Genomic DNA, 21,623 nt, shown 5'->3' with positions numbered 1-21,623 from the left:
GGTCCCCAAACTTTTAAAACAGGGGGCCAGTTCACGATCCTTCGGACCATTGGAGGGCCGGACTATAGTTGGCCACCGAGCAATAATCAATAATAGTATTAATAATAACAACAATAATAATAATAAAAAAGAGGGTTGGAAGAGACCCTTTGGGTCATTGAGTCCAATCCCCTTCTGCCTTTGTGCACTGAAAGCACAAGCAAAGCACCCCTGACAGATGGCCACCCAGCCTCAATGCTAATAATAATAATAATAATAATAATAATAATAATAATAATAATAATGAGGGTTGGAAGAGACCCCTTGGGCCATTGAGTCCAATCACCTTCTGCCTTTGTGCACTGAAAGCACAAGCAAAGCACCCCTGACAGATGGCCACCCAACCTCAATGTTAATAATAATAATAATAATAATAATAATAATAATAATAAAGAAGAAGGTTGGAAGAGACCCCTTGGGCCATTGAGTCCAATCCCCTTCTGCCTTTGTGCATTGAAAACACAAGCAAACCACCCCTGACAGATGGCCACCCAGCCTCAATGTTAACAACAACAACAACAACAACAACAATAATAATAAAAAAGAGGGTTGGAAGAAACCCCTTGGGCCACTGAGTGCAATCCCCTTCTGCCTCTGTGCACCAAAAGCACAAGCAAAGCATCCCTGACAGATGGCCACCCAGCCTCAATATGATTATTATTATTAATAATAATAATAATATATTATATTATAATAATATATTATTACATATTATAATAATATATTATATAATAATAATAATAATAATAATAATAATAATAATAATAATAATAAATAATAATAATGGTTGTAAGAGAAGATGAGACCCATTGGGTCATTTAGCCCAACCCCCTTCTGCCCTTGTGCCGTGGGGGCCGGATAAATGGCTTCGATAATAATAATAATAATAATAATAATAATAATAATAATAATAAAAAAAGAGGGTTGGAAGAGACCCCTTGGGCCATTGAGTCCAATCCCCTTCTGCCTTTGTGGATTGAAAACACAAGCAAAGCACCCCTGACAGATGGCCACCCAGCCTCAATGTCAACAACAACAACAATAATAATAATAAAAAAGAGAGTTGGAAGAAACCCCTTGGGCCACTGAGTGCAATCCCCTTCTGCCTCTGTGCACCAAAAGCACAAGCAAAGCATCCCTGACAGATGGCCACCCAGCCTCAATATGATGATGATGATGATGATTATTATTATTATTAATAATAATAATAATATATTATATTATAATAATATATTATTACATATTATAATAATATATTATTATATAATAATAATAATAATTATTATTATTATTATTATTATTATTAATAATGGTTGTAAGAGAAGATGAGACCCATTGGGTCATTTAGCCCAACCCCCTTCTGCCCTTGTGCCGTGGGGGCCAGATAAATGGCTTCGATAATAATAATAATAATAATAATAATAATAATAATAATAATAATAATCCTTATTTTTATGTCCCACCCCATCTCCCCGAAGGGCCTCGGGGCGGCTCACAACAGGGACAAGCCCGAAACAACAACACCACATATTTGACAAAACTTAAAATATTTCAACAATACACAAAAAAAATTAATGGACAATACATTAAAATCCAAGCAGATAAAATCAGAGTAATTAAAAGCAAACCAGCGGGACAGGTTTTGTAAAGGCCGCATCTGGCCCCCTTGCCTAAGTTGGGGACCCCTGCCCTTGATGTTTCCCACAAATGTTCCCCAAGCATTGCATTCGAATAGCCATGTATGTGCTGACACGGCCTCTTCTTTCCTCTCTTTGCAGTCCCCGAACAAAAGGCCACCTCCTCGTGGAAGAAGGAAGCGCCTGCACCCCAGGATGACGTCAAGGCAGGTGCTGCCTAAGGGGCACGTGGGGCTGGCAGCCGTGCCAGGGAGCCGCTCCCCTCCCAGCAGCGCCACAGGAGCCACAGGGGCAGGAATGCGCTCCGGGAGCATCGCGGGGGCTTTCCTGGAGGTCTCGGGCAGGGCAGTGAGCCTCTCGGATGCCGTCCGGGAGCATCTGCTTCAGCCCGACCTTGCGCTGACCCTCCTGGAGGCCCAAGCAGCCACCGGTGGGATCGTTGACCTCGCCAGGAAGGAGCTGCTTCCCGTGGCGGAGGCCGTGGCGCGGGGACTGGTGGGGCTGGAGCAGAAGGAGAAGCTGCTGTGCGCAGAGCGTGCCGTGACAGGCTTCCCAGACCCCTACACGGAGGAGAAGATCCCGCTCTACCAAGCCGTCCAGAAAGAGCTGCTGGGGAGGGAGCAGGGCCTCCGCCTCCTGGAAGCCCAGATGGCTACGGGCGGCATCATCGACCCCGCCACGCGCCAGCGCCTCTCTCCTCAGGAGGCCTATGCGCACGGCCACCTCGAGGAGGATCTGCACGCCTTCCTCTCTGATCCGGGGAACGAGGAGGCCAAGGCCTACCTGGACCCCAACTCTCACCAGAAGGTCACCTACTCAGAGCTGATGCGGAGGTGCGTGGCGGATCCAGGCACCGGTCTGCTCCTGCTGCCCCTGAAAGTCTCCTTCCCCGGACTGCGCGGGGCCGTCTGCAGCCATGAGCTTCTGGACTCTGGGGTCATTGACTCGGCCACATTCAGGGCCCTCCATAACGGGGAGCTCACCGCCCAGGACGTGGCAGAGATGGACACGGTGCAGCAATACCTGTCAGGGACACACAGCATTGCTGGCGTTGCCAACCTGCAAACCGGCGAGTGCAAGAGCCTGTCCCAGGCGTTGTCAGAGCACCTCCTCATGCCGGGGACGGCCGAGATCCTCCTTCAGGCTCAGGCCGCGACAGGAGGATTGATTGACCCGGTGAGGAACAAGAGGCTCGCCCTCGATGAAGCTGTCCGATCGGGGGTGGTGGGGCCAGAACTCTACGAGAAGCTGTCTTCAGCCGAGAGAGCCATTACTGGGCACAGAGACCCCTACACGGGGGAGACGCTCTCGCTGTTTCAAGCCCTGCGGAAGGGCCTGGTGCCCAGGGACCCCGGGCTGTTCCTGCTGGAGGCCCAGCTTGCCACGGGCGGCATCGTTGACCCACACACGCATCACCGTCTCCCTGTGGAGGTGGCCTGCCAGAGAGGTCACTTAGACACAGACACCCACAGCCACCTCTCCCAGCCCAAAGACGACCTCCGTGGCTTCTTTGACCCCAACTCGAAGAGGAACTTGTCCTACGCAGAACTGCTCTCGAGATGCGTCACTGATCCGGACACAGGGCTCTGCCTCCTCCCCCTTTATGGCGATCCCAGGAGGGAGCATCCCTTCATCGAGCCCAGGACACAACGTCTGCTGAGGAACACTCTAGTGCCCGTGGCCTCTGGCAAGTTCAGAGGGCAGTCTACTTCTCTCTGGAAGCTCCTGTTCTCAGACTATTTCTCAAAGGAGCAGAGGAGAGATCTCCTCCAACAGTTCCACTCCGGCGGGCTCTCCATTCGCAGGTTTGCTGACATGGTCTGCAACACGGTTCAAGAGGTTTCGGCCAACCCCAGGATTACCTTTGAAGGCCTGAGGAGCAAGGTGACCCCCGCTCAGCTCCTGAGCTCTGAAATCATCAACAAGGACTTGTTTGAGAAATTGACCCAAGGGGAGACGTTGGCCAAAGATGTTGTGAGCATGAGCACAGTGAAGAAGTACTTGGAAGGGACGGGAAGCATCAGCGGGTTGCTCCTGCCGGACTCCCAGGAGCGGATTGGCATCTACCAGGCAAAGAGGAAAGGCCTCCTGCGTCCAGGAACGTCCCTCGTCCTGCTGGAGGCCCAGGCTGCCACGGGACACATCATTGACCCGGCCGCCAACAAGAAGTACTCCGTGAATGAGGCTCTGCAGGCCAACGTAATTGGACCAGACGTTTACGACAAGCTCCTGGCAGCGGAGAAAGCCGTCACTGGCTACCGGGACCCTTACACTGGGTCTAAGATCTCCCTCTTCCAAGCCATGAGGAAGGACCTGATCGTCAAGGAGCACGCCATCCGCCTTCTGGAGGCCCAGGTCGCCACCGGAGGCATCATCGACCCCGTCAACAGCCACCGCCTGCCTGTGGAGGCGGCCTACAAGCGGGGGTACTTTGACAAGAAGATGAACCTGATCCTCTCTGACCCCAGTGACGACACAAAGGGCTTCTTTGACCCAAACACTCATGAGAACCTGACCTACTTGCAGCTGAAGGAGAAGTGCATTACCGAACCCACTACGGGCCTCTGCCTCCTGCCATTGAACAGCAAGAGGCGCCAGTTCATCGATGACGCCACCAAACAAGGGTTCAGGACCTCCTGGCTCCTTGTGAAGTACGGCCGTTTCCAGGGACAAAGGGTCTCCCTGTGGGATCTGCTGAACTCAGAGTACTTCACTGAGGGAAAGAGGAGGGAGATATTCAACCACTACCGCTTGCAGAAGCTCAGTCTGGAGCAAATCCACCGGCTCCTTGAGGAGGAGATGAAGAAATGGGCCCGCATCCAATTCCCAGCCGTAAGGGGCCAGGTCACTGCCTATCATCTGGTGGAGACGGGCATCCTCGACCGGGCCCTCTTTGAACGCCTTCTGGATGGGGCCGTGAGCCCCGAAGAGGTGCTGCGCATGGAGTCCGTCAGGAAGTACCTCTACGGCACCGGCAGCATCGGGGGCATCGTGCTGCAGCCGTCTAACGAAAGAGTGAGCCTCTACGAAGCCATACAGAGGAACATTGTCTTGCCGGGGGTGGCGCTGCCCTTGCTGGAGGCACAGGCGGCCACGGGCTTCATCATTGACCCGGTGAGCAATCAGAAGCTCAGTCTGGACGACGCCGTGAAGGAAGGCCTCGTTGGCCCTGAGCTTTATGAGAAGCTGCAGCGTGCGGAAGAAGCCGTCACGGGCTACAAGGACCCTTTCACCGGCAAAAAGATTTCCCTCTTCCAAGCCATGCAGAAGGGCCTTGTGGCCGACAAGCAGGCGATACAACTGATGGACGCCCAGATGTCTACCGGTGGGGTCATTGACCCCCACAGTGGCCACTATGTCCCAATAGAGTTTGCCCAGAAGAAAGGTTACTTGGACGAGGGCCTCTGCAAAGCACTCTCTGACCCCAACAGTGACACCAAGCTGTTCAGCTCTCTTGACAAGAAAGAGAGTGTTTCCTATGGCCAGCTGATTGACCAGTGCCAGAAGGACGATGTCTCGGGCATTCGCCTGCTGCCTCTGTCACAGGAGGCTTCTCCCGTCTACACAGAGGAGCAGATGGAGCGGCTCTTCAGGGCAACCCTCATGGAAGACAGGGGCCTCTCCCTCTGGGAGGTCCTTCACTCCGGCTACTTCACCGAGGAGCAGAGGAGAGAATTATTTGAGAAGTACACATCTGAGGCCGTTTCTCTCCAGCAGCTCGTCTCTCTCGTCCGGGAACACATTCAGGAAATAGAAATGAAGGCTCGGACCCAGGTCACTTTCCAAGGCCTGAAGGGCGCGGTGCCTGCTGTCTGGCTGCTTGACACTGGCATCATTTCGGAGAAGACCTTTGCCGAGCTGGCTCAAGGGAGGACCACAGCCAGAGAGGTCTCGGAGATGGAGAGCGTCAAGAAGTACCTGCAAGGGACGGGGGCCATTGCTGGGGTCCTTCTCCAGTCCTCGGGAGAGAAGATGGACATCTACCAGGCGATGCAGAAGAGCCTCCTCCTGCCAGGCACCGGGGCGAGGCTGCTGGAGGCACAGGCAGCCACCGGCTCCATCACAGACCCCGCGGACCGCCGGAGGCTGGGTGTCATGGAGGCCATCCGGGCTGGCCTTGTGGGTAAAGAACTGATGGAGCGGCTGCTGCAGGCTGAGAGAGCGCTGGTGGGCTACCCCGACCCCTACTCAGGGAAGCCGCTCTCCGTGTGCCAAGCCATCAGAAAGGAGCTGATTCCTGCCACCGCCGGCATCCCCTTGCTTGAGGCTCAGCTGGCGGCAGGAGGAGTGATTGATCCCGTCCACTGCCATCACCTTCCCCTCCCTGCGGCCTACAAACATGGCTTCTACGACGAAGACATGCACAAGGTCCTTTCCCAGCACGGCGACGACACGTGTGTCTTCTTTGACCCGAATACGCAGGAGAGCCTGACCTACCAGCAGCTGAAGGACAGGTGCGCCCGGGATGCGGAGACGGGGCTCTTGCTTCTCCCCCTCTCGGACGAGGCGGCTTTCTATGGGGACAGGCATACCATGGAGGTGCTGAAATCGGTCAGGGTCGGCGTCAACATCGGGCGATACAAAGGCCAAGAGGTTTCTCTCTGGGACTTGCTCAACTCCGAGTACATCGACGATTGCAAGCGGAGAGAGCTGGTGCTGACCTACAAAGAGGAGAATGACGAGGCCCTTCAAGAAATAGCAACGGCCGTCACCAAGATCATTGCGGAGACGGAGCATCAGGGCAGGCGGTTCGCCTTCAAGGGTCTGCGCAAGCAGGTGTCGGCCAGCGACCTCTTCCAGTCCCAGCTCATAGACAAGGAGACCCTGGACGACCTGAGCCAGGGAAAGAAGACGGTCCAGGAGGTCACCGAGATGGAGTCTGTCCGGCGGTACCTCGAGGGAGGGAACTTCATTGCCGGCGTCCTCCTTCAGCCCAGTCAGGAGAGGATGAGCATCTGTCGGGCCATGAGGCAGGGGCTTCTCCGGCCAGGAGCCGCGCTGGTGCTGCTGGAGGCCCAGGCTGCCACCGGGTTCCTCCTTGACCCCGTGAAAAACAAGAAGCTGTCGGTGGACGAGGCCCTGTCTTCGGGGCTGATTGGAAGAGAGGTTTACGAAAAGCTTCTGAGTGCAGAGAAGGCAGTGACGGGGTACACACACCCCTACACCAAGGAAAGGATCTCCCTCTTCGAGGCCATGAACGAGGAGCTCATTGTGAGGAGCCACGGCATCCGCCTGCTCGAGGCCCAGGTCGCAACCGGGGGCATCATCGACCCCGTCCACAGCCACCGCATCCCTGTGGAAGTTGCCTACAAGAGAGGATACTTTGATGAAGAGCTCAACCAGATCCTCTTGGACCCCACAGACGACACAAAGGGCTTTTTTGATCCCAACACACATGAGAACCTCACTTACCTGCAGCTGCTCGAGCGATGCGTCAAAGACCCAGAGACAGGGCTGTACATGCTGCAAATCGTCCGAAGAGGCGGAAGGTACTTCTACATCGACGAGGCCACCAAACAGTTTCTGAAAGCACAGCCTATGGAGATGCACCTCGGCAGGTACAAAGGCCAGGCTGTCTCCGTGTGGGACCTTCTATGCTCTCCGTATATCCAGGAGGAGAAAAGGAAAGAGTTGGTGAGTCAGTACAAGGACAAGAGACTGACGCTAGAAGAGCTTGGGAAAACGATTACTGCGGTTGTTGAGGAAACAGAGAGAAAAGCACACGCATTTCGCCTGAAAGGACTGAGGGAGGAGGTGTCGGCTGCAGAGCTGTTCAATGCCGAGATAATTGACAAGAAAACTCTGGACGGTCTGAATCGGAGCAGCCTTCCGCAACTCGCCCAGAAGGACTCTGTGAAACGCTTCCTGGAGGGAACAGGCTGCATCGCTGGCGTTGTGGTGGGAGCCGGCAGGCAGAAGATGGGCATCTACGAAGCCATGAAGAGAGGGCTGGTCTCGCCAGAACATGCTCTGATGCTCCTGGAAGCACAGGCAGCCACCGGATTCATTGTGGACCCCGTGAAGAAGAAATCTTTATCGGTGGAGCAGGCCATCTCTGCTGGGCTTGTGGGCGAAGAGCTTCACCAGCCACTTCTCTTTGCAGAGAGGGCGGTAACTGGTTACACTGACCCTTCCACGGGGGAGAAGGCGTCTCTTTACCAGGCCATGAAGAAGAACATGGTAGACAGAGGCCTTGCCCTCAGGCTCCTGGAGGCCCAGCTTGCCACGGGTGGCATCGTCGATCCCTTGCACAGCCACCGCATCCCCGTGGAGGTGGCTTTTAAGAGGGGCCATTTGGATGACGACACTTTCCTCCTGCTTTCCGACGCAGAGTATGCCGCCAAGGGCTTTGTGGACCCCAACACCCAGGAGAGGATCACCTACACACAACTGCTTCCCAGGTGTGTCAGAGACCCAGAGACAGGCATGTACCTCCTCCAGCTGATGGACAAGAAGGAATACTTCTATGTAGACGAGCTCACGAGAAACATTCTCTCGTCCACCAAAGTCAATGTCACTCTCGGGAAATACAAAGGGCAGAGCGTCTCTCTGTGGGAGCTTCTTTCCTCAGACTACGTTGATGAAGAGAAGAGGAAAGAGCTGATCAAAAAGTACAAGGCAGAGTCCTCAGCTATTCTGCAACACATTGTGAACGAAATCATGAACATCATAAAAGAAAAAGAAGTCAACAGAAGAGACATATGGTTCCAAGGGCTACGGAAACAAGTCACAGCTTCAGAACTGTTAAAGGCGGACATCATTGGGGTAGACACCATGAAGAACCTAGAAGAGGGGAAGCAGTCGGCGCAGGATGTGGCCGAGATAGATTCAGTGAAGCAATACTTGGAAGGCACAGGCTGCATTGCCGGGGTGCTGGTCCCATCCAAGGCTGACCCCTCCAAGATGGAGAAGATGGCCATCTACCAGGCCATGTGGAAGGGCCTTCTGAGGCCGGGCACGGCGCTGGTGCTGCTGGAGGCACAGGCCGCCACGGGATTCATCACCGACCCGCTGAAGAACAGGAAGCTCTCTGTCGAGGAAGCTGATGCCGCAGGGCTGGTGGGGCCAGAGATCCTCCACAAGCTCCTTGCTGCAGAGAAAGCCGTCACAGGCTACACAGATCCAAACACTGGGAAAAAGATCTCCCTCTTTCAGGCCTTGAAGAAAGAGCTCATCCTCAAAGAGCATGGCGTCCGCTTACTGGAGGCCCAGATTGCTACCGGAGGCATAATTGATCCAGTCAACAGCCATCGTGTCCCGGTTGAGGTGGCCTACAAACGGGGCTACTTCGATGAGGAAATGAATCAGAGCCTCTCCGACTCCACAGAGGACACCAAGGGCTTCTTTGATCCCAATACACATGAGAACCTGACATACATGCAGCTGCTCAAAAGATGTATTCTTGACCCAGACACTGGGCTGAGGATGCTTCAAGTACAACCCGATGGTTCCAGTGCCTTCTATTTGGATGAACATGTGAAGAAGACCTTAAAGTCAACAACCACGAGGGTTAGTGAGGGCTGTTTCCAAGGACAGGAGACATCTGTTTGGGACCTCCTCTTCTCTGGATATTTCACCGACAGGAAAAGGGAAGAAATACTAACAGAGTTCAGAGCTGGAAAACTCACGATTCACGAAATTATAACTATCCTCAAATCCACCATCAAAGAGAAAGAAAATAAGGAAAACTTACTGAAAACTACAAAAATAGCTAGAAACGTAGAAAGTACTGGAAGACAACAGCCAACTATGTGGGAGGTACTCTTTTCTGGGGACATCTCAGAGTTCAGACGGGAAGAGCTTCTGAACCAGTTCCGAAATGGCACACTGACGCTGGTGGAGCTCACCAATGTCCTTGATGGACTCCTGACTGAGGCCCAGGCTGGAAAGAGGGAGCACCACACAGCATCTGAAGCATTCAGAGGTGGTGTTGATGATGGTGATGATGATGACGATAACGACCTTGACGAAGAGGAAAGAGAAGATGACGATGAGGAGAGTGTGGTGCTGGGAGAGAAAGAGAAGATCCTGAAGTCTCGGCTGGTTGAAGTAGCGGCTGGGGAGTTCCACGGACGGAAGGTTTCCGTTTGGGAGATTCTCCACTCCAAGTACATCCCTGAAAAGAAGCGGAAAGAGCTCTTGAGGTTCTACAAATCTGGCATCCTCACCATTGACCAAATGGAAACCGTAGTCACTGCCATTGTTAACCGAACGGAGGAGGAGAAGAGAAAGGGAGAATCGGGTGCTAGACACCATCATGAGGGTCACTGGGAAGACGCTTTGCGGAATCACACCGTCGTCCTGCATGTTGGAGAGTTCCAGGGCCAGGAGGTCTCCCTCTGGGATCTCTTGTTTTCCCAGTATGTCCCAGAACCCCAAAGGGAGGAGCTCTTAATGAAGTTCCGTTACAGACTCCTGAGTATTGAAGAGATGATTGTCATTCTGGCCCCGCTGCTCACACAGAAGGAACCAGCTGAAGTTAAAGAAGTAGAAGACGGCAGTAGTCCATCCCGACGGAGACCTCATCCTCAGGAAGGCAGAGCTTCACGTTCCCCCCATGGAGGTGATCTCAAAAGCGCCTTGTGCATGGTGAGCATAGACGTGCCAGTGGGCGAGTTCCAAGGGAATAGGCACTCTGTATGGGAACTTCTTTTCTCCAAATATGTGACCGAGGAGAAGCGGCAAGAGCTCCTGGAGAAATACCGAGCAGGATTGATGAGCTCCGAAGAACTTGTGAGAACCATCACCAGCCTGATTGAGGAGATGGAGAAGAAGAGCAAGGAGATGAAATTCCGTGGGCTGCGGAGGCAAGTGACGGCCTCAGAACTCTTTGACTCCCAGATCATTGGCCAGGATACCCTGTCTGAGCTCACCCAGGGCACCAAGACCGTGGAAGACATCACCAACATGGATTCGGTCAAGCGATACCTGGAAGGCAGAAGCTGCATCGCTGGCGTGCTCGTCCCATCCAGGTCTGACCCCTCCAAGATGGAGAAGGTGACCATCTACCAGGCCATGTGGAAGAACATTCTGAGGCCGGGCACTGCCCTGGTGCTGCTGGAGGCCCAGGCCGCCACCGGGTTCATCACGGACCCTCTACAGAACAGAAAACTCTCGGTCGAGGAAGCCATCTCTGCCGAGCTGGTGGGCGCAGAGCTGCGGGAGAAGCTCCTCTCCGCAGAGAGGGCCGTGACCGGCTACAAGGACCCCTACACAGGCCACAAGATCTCCCTTTTCCAGGCCATGAAGAAGGGCCTCATTGTCAAAGACCACGGCATCCGCCTGCTGGAGGCCCAGATTGCCACCGGGGGCATCATTGACCCTGTGCAAAGCCACCGCCTCCCCGTGGAGGTGGCCTACAAGCGGGGCTACTTTGACGAGGACATGAACCGAATCCTCTCGGACCCTACAGATGACACCAAGGGCTTCTTTGACCCCAACACTCAGGAAAACCTGACGTACATGCAGCTCCTGCAGCGCTGCCTTCCCGATCCCGAGACGGGCCTGCTGATGCTTCACGTGATGGACAAGGGCTCCTTCTCCTTCCTTCTCACAGAGAAAACGAGGAGGTCCTTGCAGACCGCCAAGACCAGAGTGGATGTGGAGCTTTTCCAGGGGCAGGAGGTCTCTGTGTGGGACCTCCTCTTCTCCAGATACATTCTTCCCCAGAAGAGGCAGGAGTTGCTGGGCCAGTACAAGCAAGGAGCCATAACCTTGGGAGACCTGACCCAGATCCTCACGACCATTATCACTGAGACGCAGGAGAAGCGCATCAAGTTAGCCAGGCAGCAGCAAGCTCCAGGCACTCTGGGCGTAACATCCCCAAAAGATGGAACACAGATTGAAGAGAACTGGCAGAAGACCTTGCAGTCCACTACTTTCAAAATGCCAGCTGGAGAGAACCAGGGTCAGGTGGTCGTTGTGTGGGACATGCTCTTCTCCAACTACCTAACAGAAGAAAAGAGGACAGAGTTATTGGATTTGTACCAACGGGGGTTGATACCTGTAGACCAGCTGGCAAATATCCTCATTGTCCTGATTGAGAAGGGAGAAGCCACAAGAAGGAAATTTGATATAAAAGTCAGGGGTCCAGACAAAGAGACAGTATTGCTTGAGAGAACCTCTGGTGTTTCTTCCCCTTGTGATCAAAATTGGGAAGATGCTTTGCGATCTCAGCTTATTCAGGTTGATCTTGGAGAGTATCAAGATCAGCAGGTTTCTGTGTGGGACCTCCTCTTCTCCAGATATATTCTTCCTCAGAAGAGGCAGGAGTTGCTGGGCCAGTACAAGCAAGGAGCCATAACCTTGGCAGACCTGACCCAGATCCTCACGACCATTATCTCTGAGACGGAGGAGAAGCGAGCCAAGTTAGCCAGGCAGCAGCAAGCTCAAGGCACTCTGGGCGTAACATCCCTAAAAGATGGAACACAGATTGAAGAGAACTGGCAGAAGACCTTGAAGTCCACCACTATCAAAATGCCAGCTGGAGAGAACCAGGGTCAGGTGGTCGTTGTGTGGGACATGCTCTTCTCCAACTACCTAACAGAAGAAAAGAGGACAGAGTTACTGGATTTGTACCAAAGGGGGTTGATACCTGTAGACCAGCTGGCAAACATCCTCATTGCCCTGATCGAGAAGGGAGAAGCCACAAGAAGGAAATTTGATATAAAAGTGAGGGGTCCAGGTAGAAGTGTGGATCATGGTGATGATGATGGTGATGATGATGATGATGATGACCTTGACAAAGAGGAGGGAGAAGATGACGATGAGGAGAGTGTGGTGCTGGGAGAGAAAGAGAAGCCCCTGAAGTCTCGGCTGGTTGAAGTAGCGGCTGGGGAGTTCCACGGACGGAAGGTTTCCGTTTGGGAGATTCTCCACTCCAAGTACATCCCTGAGGAGAAGCGGAAAGAGCTCTTGAGGTTCTACAAATCTGGCATCCTCACCATTGACCAAATGGAAACCGTAGTCACTGCCATTGTTAACCGAACGGAGGAGGAGAAGAGAAAGGGAGAATCGGGTGCTGGACACCATCATGAGGACCACTGGGAAGACGCTTTGCGGAATCACACCGTTGCCCTGCATGTTGGAGAGTTCCAGGGCCAGGAGGTCTCCCTCCGGGATCTCTTGTTTTCCCAGTATGTCCCAGAACCCCAAAGGGAGGAGCTCTTAATGAAGTTCCGTTACAGACTCCTGAGTATTGAAGAAATGATTGTCATTCTGGCCCCGCTGCTCACACAGAAGGAACCAGCTGATGTTAAAGAAGTAGAAGACGGCAGTAGTCCATCCCGATGGAGACCTTATCTTCAGGAAGGCAGAGCTCCACGTTCCCCCCATGGAGGTGATCTCAAAAGCGCCTTGTGCATGGTGAGCATAGACGTGCCAGTGGGCGAGTTCCAAGGAAGCAGGTGCTCCGTGTGGGAGCTCCTTTTCTCCAAATATGTGACCGAGGAGAAGCGGCAAGAGCTCCTGGAGAAATACCGAGCAGGATTGATGAGCTCCGAAGAACTTGTGAGAACCATCACCAGCCTGATTGAGGAGATGGAGAAGAAGAGCAAGGAGATGAAATTCCGTGGGCTGCGGAGGCAAGTGACGGCCTCAGAACTCTTTGACTCCCAGATCATTGGCCAGGATACCCTGTCTGAGCTCACCCAGGGCACCAAGACCGTGGAAGACATCACCAACATGGATTCGGTCAAGCGATACCTGGAAGGCAGAAGCTGCATCGCTGGCGTGCTCGTCCCATCCAGGTCTGACCCCTCCAAGATGGAGAAGGTGACCATCTACCAGGCCATGTGGAAGAACATTCTGAGGCCGGGCACTGCCCTGGTGCTGCTGGAGGCCCAGGCCGCCACCGGGTTCATCACGGACCCTCTACAGAACAGAAAACTCTCGGTCGAGGAAGCCGTCTCTGCCGAGCTGGTGGGCGCAGAGCTGCGGGAGAAGCTCCTCTCCGCAGAGAGGGCCGTGACCGGCTACAAGGACCCCTACACAGGCCACAAGATCTCCCTTTTCCAGGCCATGAAGAAGGGCCTCATTGTCAAAGACCACGGCATCCGCCTGCTGGAGGCCCAGATTGCCACCGGGGGCATCATTGACCCTGTGCAAAGCCACCGCCTCCCCGTGGAGGTGGCCTACAAGCGGGGCTACTTTGACGAGGACATGAACCGAATCCTCTCGGACCCTACAGATGACACCAAGGGCTTCTTTGACCCCAACACTCAGGAAAACCTGACGTACATGCAGCTCCTGCAGCGCTGCCTTCCCGATCCCGAGACGGGCCTGCTGATGCTTCACGTGATGGACAAGGGCTCCTTCTCCTTCCTTCTCACAGAGAAAACGAGGAGGTCCTTGCAGACCGCCAAGACCAGAGTGGATGTGGAGCTTTTCCAGGGGCAGGAGGTCTCTGTGTGGGACCTCCTCTTCTCCAGATACATTCTTCCCCAGAAGAGGCAGGAGTTGCTGGGCCAGTACAAGCAAGGAGCCATAACCTTGGCAGACCTGACCCAGATCCTCACGACCACTATCACTGAGACGGAGGAGAAGCGCATCAAGTTAGCCAGGCAGCAGCAAGCTCCAGGCACTCTGGGCGTAACATCCCCAAAAGATGGAACACAGATTGCAGAGAACTGGCAGAAGACCTTGCAGTCCACTACTTTCAAAATGCCAGCTGGAGAGAACCAGGGTCAGGTGGTCGTTGTGTGGGACATGCTCTTCTCCAACTATCTAACAGAAGAAAAGAGGACAGAGTTACTGGATTTGTACCAACGGGGGTTGATACCTGTAGACCAGCTGGCAAACATCCTCATTGCCCTGATCGAGAAGGGAGAAGCCACAAGAAGGAAATTTGATATAAAAGTGAGGGGTCCAGGTAGAAGTCACAGTGATGATGATGATGACGACGACCTTGACAAAGAGGAGGGAGAAGATGACGATGAGGAGAGTGTGGTGCTGGGAGAGAAAGAGAAGCCCCTGAAGTCTCGGCTGGTTGAAGTAGCGGCTGGGGAGTTCCACGGACGGAAGGTTTCCGTTTGGGAGATTCTCCACTCCAAGTACATCCCTGAGGAGAAGCGGAAAGAGCTCTTGAGGTTCTACAAATCTGGCATCCTCACCATTGACCAAATGGAAACCGTAGTCACTGCCATTGTTAACCGAACGGAGGAAGAGAAGAGAAAGGAAGAATCGGGTGCTGGACGCCATCATGAGGACCACTGGGAAGACGCTTTGCGGAATCACACCGTTGCCCTGCATGTCGGAGAGTTCCAGGGCCAGGAGGTCTCCCTCCGGGATCTCCTCTTCTCCAAGTACATTTCTGATGGGAAAAGGGAGGAACTTCTAGGCATATATAGAGCTTGCCAGTTAACTCCAGAGGAACTCACTGCAGTCCTATCTGCTTTAATTACTCAAGTGTCAGGTGAAAGGAAAGAAGGTTCAGCGCCAAGCTCAATGCCTCCTGGTGTCATTTCATCTGGAAAGAGTGAGGATGGCAGCAGTTCTGAATCTGGAGAAAAGGAGCAGGCACTGAAGTCTCGGATGGTAGAAGTCACAACTGGGGAACTCCATGGACAGAAGGTCTCCATCTGGGAGGTTCTCCACTCCAAGTCCATCCCGGAGGAGAAGCAGAAGGAGCTCTTGCAACTCTACAAATCTGGCATCCTCAGCACTGACCAAATGGAAACTGTAGTAACTGCCATTGTGAACAGAAAAGAAGAGAAGGAACACAGTTCTCACACTAGAGATCACTCAGCTAGTCCACAAGAAGATCCTATCCCAGAGTCTTCATACTATGACTTTGTACATCACACTTTGAGACAGGAAAATGTCGATGTGACCATCCGTGAAATCCAAGATGAGAGGTCTTCGCTCTGGGATCCTTACTTTTCACGGTGTGTCTCTAATTTCAAGAAGGAGGAAATTTTGCATCGACACGGATCACCAACAGTGAGCGTGAAGGAATGTGTTAAAATCATTACAACCCTTCTGTCAGACACTGAAGACCAAGCCAGCATCCCAGAAAGAAGTGAGTTTACTGTCATGGAAAAACAAATGTCACCACAAACAGCCACGGCTTTTGAGACAGAACACGAAGATGGAACAGAACATGCCCTGAAATCTAGGCTGATCAGCCTGCCTACAGATAGGTTAGGCAAGGAAAGCATTTCATTGTGGGATGGACTCCATTCTGATCATATCCCAGAGGAGAAGAAAAAGAAGCTCTTGCGACTCTACAAGTCAGGCGATCTCACTATCGACCAAATGGAAACTGCGATCACTGCCCTTGTCAACAGAACAGAAGAGGAAGAGGCAGAAGAAGAAGCCCATGCACACGAGGACCACTGGAAAGATACTTTGCAGAATCACACTGTGGTCCTGAATGTTGGTAGATGCCAGCACCATGAAGTCTCTCTCTGGGATCTCCTTTGCTCCCAGGACATTCCTGAAGAGAAGCGGGAAGAGCTCCTGAACCGCTTCCGAAGGGGCAGCCTGACCTTGGAGGAGCTCAGCGACATCCTCAGGAGCCTCCTGGCAGAGGCCAAAGCTGGAAAGAGGGAGCACGCCCCAGCATCTGAAGTGTCCAGGCTTGCAGATGATGATGGTGATGATAATGATGATGATGATGATGCCACTGACAAAGAGGAGGGAGAGGAGGACAACAAGGATGCTGTGGTTCTTGGAGAGAAAGAGAAGGCGCTGAAGTCCCGTCTCGTTACGGTAGCAGCTGGGGAGTTCCATGGACGGAGGGTTTCTATCTGGGAGGTTCTCCACTCCAAGTACATCCCTGAGGAGAAGCGGAAGGAGCTCTTGAAACTCTACAAATTTGGCATCCTCAGCACTGACCAAATGAAAACCGTAGTCACTGCCATAGTGAACCGAACGGAAGAGGAGAAGAGAAAGGAAGAGTCAGGTGCTGGACATGGACATGAGAACGACTGGGAAGACACTTTGCGGAATCACACTGTTGTCCTGCATGTTGGTGAGTTCCAGGGTCAAGAGGTCTCCCTCTGGAATCTCCTCTTCTCCCACTACATCCCAGAGGACAAGCGGGAAGAGCTTCTGAGACAACACCGAAATGGAAACCTGAATCCTGACAAACTTGCCAATATCCTCTGTGGCCTCCTTGCTGAGGCAAACGTTGAAGAGGGGAAGCACCACACAACACCAGAGACAACCAGAGATACTGATGAAGGGGATGATGATGATGATGATGCACTTGGCAAAGAGGAGGGAGAGGAGGAGGAGGAGGATCCTGTGGAGCTGGGAGAGAAAGAGAAGGCCCTGAAGTCCCGCCTGGTTACGGTAGCAGCTGGGGAGTTCCATGGACAGAAGGTTTCCATCTGGGAGATTCTCCACTCCAAGTACATCCCTGAGAAGAAGCGGAAGGAGCTCTTGAGACTCTACAAATCTGGCATCCTCAGCACTGACCAAATGGAAACCATAGTCACCTCCATCGTCAACAGAACAGAGGAGGAGAAGAGAAAAGAAGAGTCAGGTGCTGCCCACATTCATGAGGGCCAATGGGAAGATGTTCTGCAAAATCGCACTGTGATCCTGAATGTTGGTGAGTTCCATGGTCAAGAGGTCACTCTCTGGGATCTCCTCTTCTCCCACTACATCCCAGAGAAGAAGCGAGAAGAGCTTCTGAGACAACACCAAAATGGCAACCTGAATTCTGAGGAACTTGCCAATATCCTCAGAGGTCTCCTTGCTGTGGCAAACACTGAAGAGGGGAAGCACCACACAACACCAGAGACAACCAGGGATACTGATGATGGGGAGGATGACAATAATGCACTTGACAAAGAGGAGGGAGAGGATGAGGATGAGGATCCTGTGGAGATGGGAGAGAAAGAGAAGGCCCTGAAGTCCCGCCTGGTTACGGTAGCAGTTGGGGAGTTCCATGGACACAAGGTTTCCATCTGGGAGATTCTCCACTCCAAGTACATCCCTGAGGAGAAGCTGAAGGAGCTCTTGAAACTCTACAAATCTGGCATCCTCAGCACTGACCAAATGGAAACCATAGTCACCTCCATCGTCAACAGAACAGAGGAGGAGAAGAGAAAAGAAGAGTCAGGTGCTACCCACAGTCATGAGGGTCATTGGGAAGACGCTTTGAGGAACCACATTGTTATCCTGAATGTCGGTGAATTCCAGGGCCAAGAGGTCTCCCTCTGGGATCTCCTCTTCTCCCACTACATCCCAGAGGAGAAGAGAGAAGAGCTTCTGAGGCAACACCGAAATGGCAACCTGAATTCTGAGGAACTCGCCAATATCGTCAGAGGTCTCCTTGCTGCGGCAAACACTGAAGAGGGGAAGCACCACACAACACCAGAGACAACCAGGGATGCTGATGAAGGGGATGATGATGATGATGATGATGCACTTGGCAAAGAAGAGGGAGAGGATGAGGAGGATCCTGTGGAGCTGGGAGAGAAAGAGAAGGCCCTGAAATCCCGCCTGGTTTCGGTAACAGCTGGGGAGTTCCATGGAAAGAAGGTTTCCATCTGGGAGATTCTCCACTCCAAATACATCCCTGAGGAGAAGCTGAAGGATCTCTTGAAACTCTACAAATCTGGCATCCTCAGCACTGACCAAATGGAAACGATAGTCACCTCCATCGTCAACAGAACAGAGGAGGAGAAGAGAAAAGAAGAGTCAGGTGCTGCCCACAGTCATGAGGGTCATTGGGAAGACGCTTTGAGGAACCACATTGTTATCCTGAATGTCGGTGAATTCCAGGGTCAAGAGGTCTCCCTCTGGGATCTCCTCTCCTCCCAGTACATCCCAGAGGAGAAGAGAGAAGAGCTTCTGAGGCAACACCGAAATGGCAACCTGAATTCTGAGGAACTCGCCAATATCGTCAGAGGTCTCCTTGCTGCGGCAAACACTGAAGAGGGGAAGCACCACACAACACCAGAGACAACCAGGGATGCTGATGAAGGGGATGATGATGATGATGATGATGATGATGATGCACTTGGCAAAGAAGAGGGAGAGGATGAGGAGGATCCTGTGGAGCTGGGAGAGAAAGAGAAGGCTCTGAAGTCCCGTCTGGTTTCAGTAGCAGCTGGGGAGTTCCATGGAAAGAAGGTTTCCATCTGGGAGATTCTCCACTCCAAATACATCCCTGAGGAGAAGCTGAAGGAGCTCTTGAAACTCTACAAATCTGGCATCCTCAGCACTGACCAAATGGAAACCATAGTCACCTCCATCGTCAACAGAACAGAGGAGGAGAAGAGAAAAGAAGAGTCAGGTGCTACCCACAGTCATGAGGGTCATTGGGAAGACGCTTTGAGGAACCACATAGTTATCCTGAATGTCGGTGAATTCCAGGGCCAAGAGGTCTCCCTCTGGGATCTCCTCTCCTCCCAGTACATCCCAGAGGAGAAGAGAGAAGAGCTTCTGAGGCAACACCGAAATGGCAACCTGAATTCTGAGGAACTCGCCAATATCCTCAGTGGCCTCCTTGCAGAGTCTACAGTCAGAGAGAAGAAGCACCACAAGACACCTGACACAACCAGAGACACTGATGATGTGGATAATGACAATGATGCACTTGGCAAAGAGGAGGTTGAGGAGGAGGAGGAGGATCCTGTGGAGCTGGGAGAGAAAGAGAAGGCCCTGAAATCCCGCCTGGTTAAAGTGGCAGCTGGGGAGTTCCACGGACAGAAGGTTTCCATCTGGGAGATTCTCCACTCCAAATACATCCCTGAGGAGAAGCGGAAGGAGCTCTTGAAACTCTACCAATCTGACATCCTCAGCACTGACCAAATGGAAACTGTAGTCACCTCCATCGTCAACAGAACAGAGGAGGAGAGTTCCAGCAAACCACTTTCTTCTCACAGCCCCAGAGAGGAGGCAAGATCATTGGACACTATTCAGAATATTTGCTCACCTGAATCTTCCTCTTTGGAAGATGTCCTGCGGTCAGAGAGCTTCGTGGTGCCCATTGGTGAGTTTGAAGGGCAAAGGATATCTTGCTGGGACGTCCTCTCTTCCAAATACATCTCAGAAGACAAGAAGCAGGAACTTCTCTGCAGACTCAGAGAAGAAGACCTCCATGTTCCGGATCTGGTCACCCTCCTCACCGAGATCATCACAGAAACCGAAAGGCCAAAGGCAGAGGAGCCTGGCGGTGCTGCAGAGGGTGGTTCGGTGGAGGAAAGAGGAGAAGCGGAGGCCCAGGAGGACCTCAAGGCCCGGCAGCAGCAGCTGAAGAGGTCCCTGCGGACCACCCTGGTCCCCGTGTCGGTGGGCGAGTTCAAGGGCCAGAGGGTGTGTGTGCTGGACCTCCTGTTCTCCAAATACGTCCCTCAGGACAAGCGACAAGAGCTGCTGGAGGAGTACAGAGCGGGGACGCTGCCCATGCAGGAGATGGTCTCCACGCTCACCGCCATGATCGAAGAGGCCGAGAGCAAGCGGGGAAAGCGGGGCGGGAGGAGGAAGATGTCCTGCATGAAAGGGAAGCTCTGCTGGACGGACCGCGGCACCCACCCGTGAGCCTCTGGACATTGTCGGTGGGGCTTCCTTCCGTTGGCCGGGCCCCAGTGATACTGGCTGAGATGCTGCCTGTCTCCCTTTGTGAATGTGAACCCAGGACACAAGCCATGATGCTGCTTCTGCTGGAGACCTGCTTCCCTCTGTGCTCCTCTCATGAAGCCCTCGCTTTCTCCCGGGTTCTGGTGTGCCATTGGCCCTGGGCTCCGGCCCACTTGCTTCGGGCATCCGTATCTCAGCCCAGAGGCCTGGAGGAGGTTCAGCCCCAATTCACACACTCATTGGTAAACTTCTCAGTGGCTTCCTAGGAAATTCCACCTGGGCGTCCCACCTAGAAGCAAGGAGAGGAAGGAAGCCCCACGCCTTGAGAGTCCTTCTCCCATCCATCCATCTGTCCACCCATCCATCCCTTCTGGTCAACACCGCCTTTGTCTGACTGGACGGAGCGAGCAGTGCCCAGGACCAGTGGGTGGCATCTGAGAGGCCCATCTCCTGCTCAGCACCAGGACCTTCCACTCCAGAATGGGTCACTCACCTGGCAGGGGTCCCAAATCCCACCCGAATTTCTCAGGTGTCTGGAAATGACCACTGTCCCCCTGCCCTGGAAGAGCCGGCTTGGGGGTGAAGTAATGCAGCGCGACCGCTTCGGCTGTCAACTGACCACCATTCTCCACCTTTTCCAAGTTGCACTGAAGATTGTCCCGAGCCAAAGCAGAGTCCTCACTCCCTCGGCCTTCGAGAGGCAGAGTTCCTCTGGGGCTCCTTCTAGGCTTAAGCCCTTCTGAAGAGAGCTTAAATAAAAGGGTTTGAAAAATAAAGCAAGTCTTAAAATATGTGCAAAAGCAAAATTACACTTCACAACTCAAAACAGCAGCAGTTGCTTCACAAGGGAGGTAGAAGGGGATGGAGGGGATCGGGCGTGAAAGTCACCTCAAAGAATCACAGAGATGGGAGGGACCCCAAAGGGCATCTAGTCCAACCCAATTCTGCCATCAAGCTAAAGCGCTCCTGCAAGATGGCCACTCAGCTCCTGTCTGAAGCCCACCACTCCCAGGGTGTCAAACTGCTCTTAGGGTAAGAAAGTGCTTCCTAAGGTATAGGACAGGCATGGGCTAACTTTGGCCCTCCAGGTGTAATAATAATAATAATAATAATAATAATAATAATAATAATAATAATAATAATAATAATATAAAACTTTATTTCTAGACCGCCCTCTCTCCCCAGAGGGACTCAGGGTGGTTAACATACATATAAACGGCAAACATTCAATTCCACAACTACTTCACTAATATCAAAAGTATAAAATGAAAACGACATACTCATTATAATAAAAACTCCAAATTAGAAAAAACAATAAATTTAAACATGACACTCAGTAAAAACATTATTGCACAGAGCAAGCGTATACCTGGACAGAATTAAATGACCAAATTGCAGAGGATCAAGGAGAAG

At 52.7% G+C, this 21,623-nt stretch overlaps 1 protein-coding gene across 1 annotated transcript; it reads left to right on the top strand.

The window, feature by feature from the left end:
* The first annotated feature begins 1,841 nt into the window (after nt 1–1,841).
* On the top strand, nt 1,842–20,986 carry eppk1 (epiplakin 1). Its single transcript, XM_016998987.2, has one exon. The coding sequence runs from the start codon at nt 1,872–1,874 to the stop codon at nt 20,169–20,171; it is 18,300 nt and encodes a 6,099-aa protein (XP_016854476.2). The 5' UTR covers nt 1,842–1,871; the 3' UTR covers nt 20,172–20,986.
* The last annotated feature ends 637 nt before the right edge of the window (nt 20,987–21,623 follow it).

This window comes from Anolis carolinensis, chromosome 4 (genome assembly GCF_035594765.1).
Source record: "Anolis carolinensis isolate JA03-04 chromosome 4, rAnoCar3.1.pri, whole genome shotgun sequence".
Taxonomy (NCBI): Eukaryota; Metazoa; Chordata; class Lepidosauria; order Squamata; family Dactyloidae; genus Anolis; species Anolis carolinensis.
This window is presented reverse-complemented; position numbering and strand designations above follow the sequence as displayed.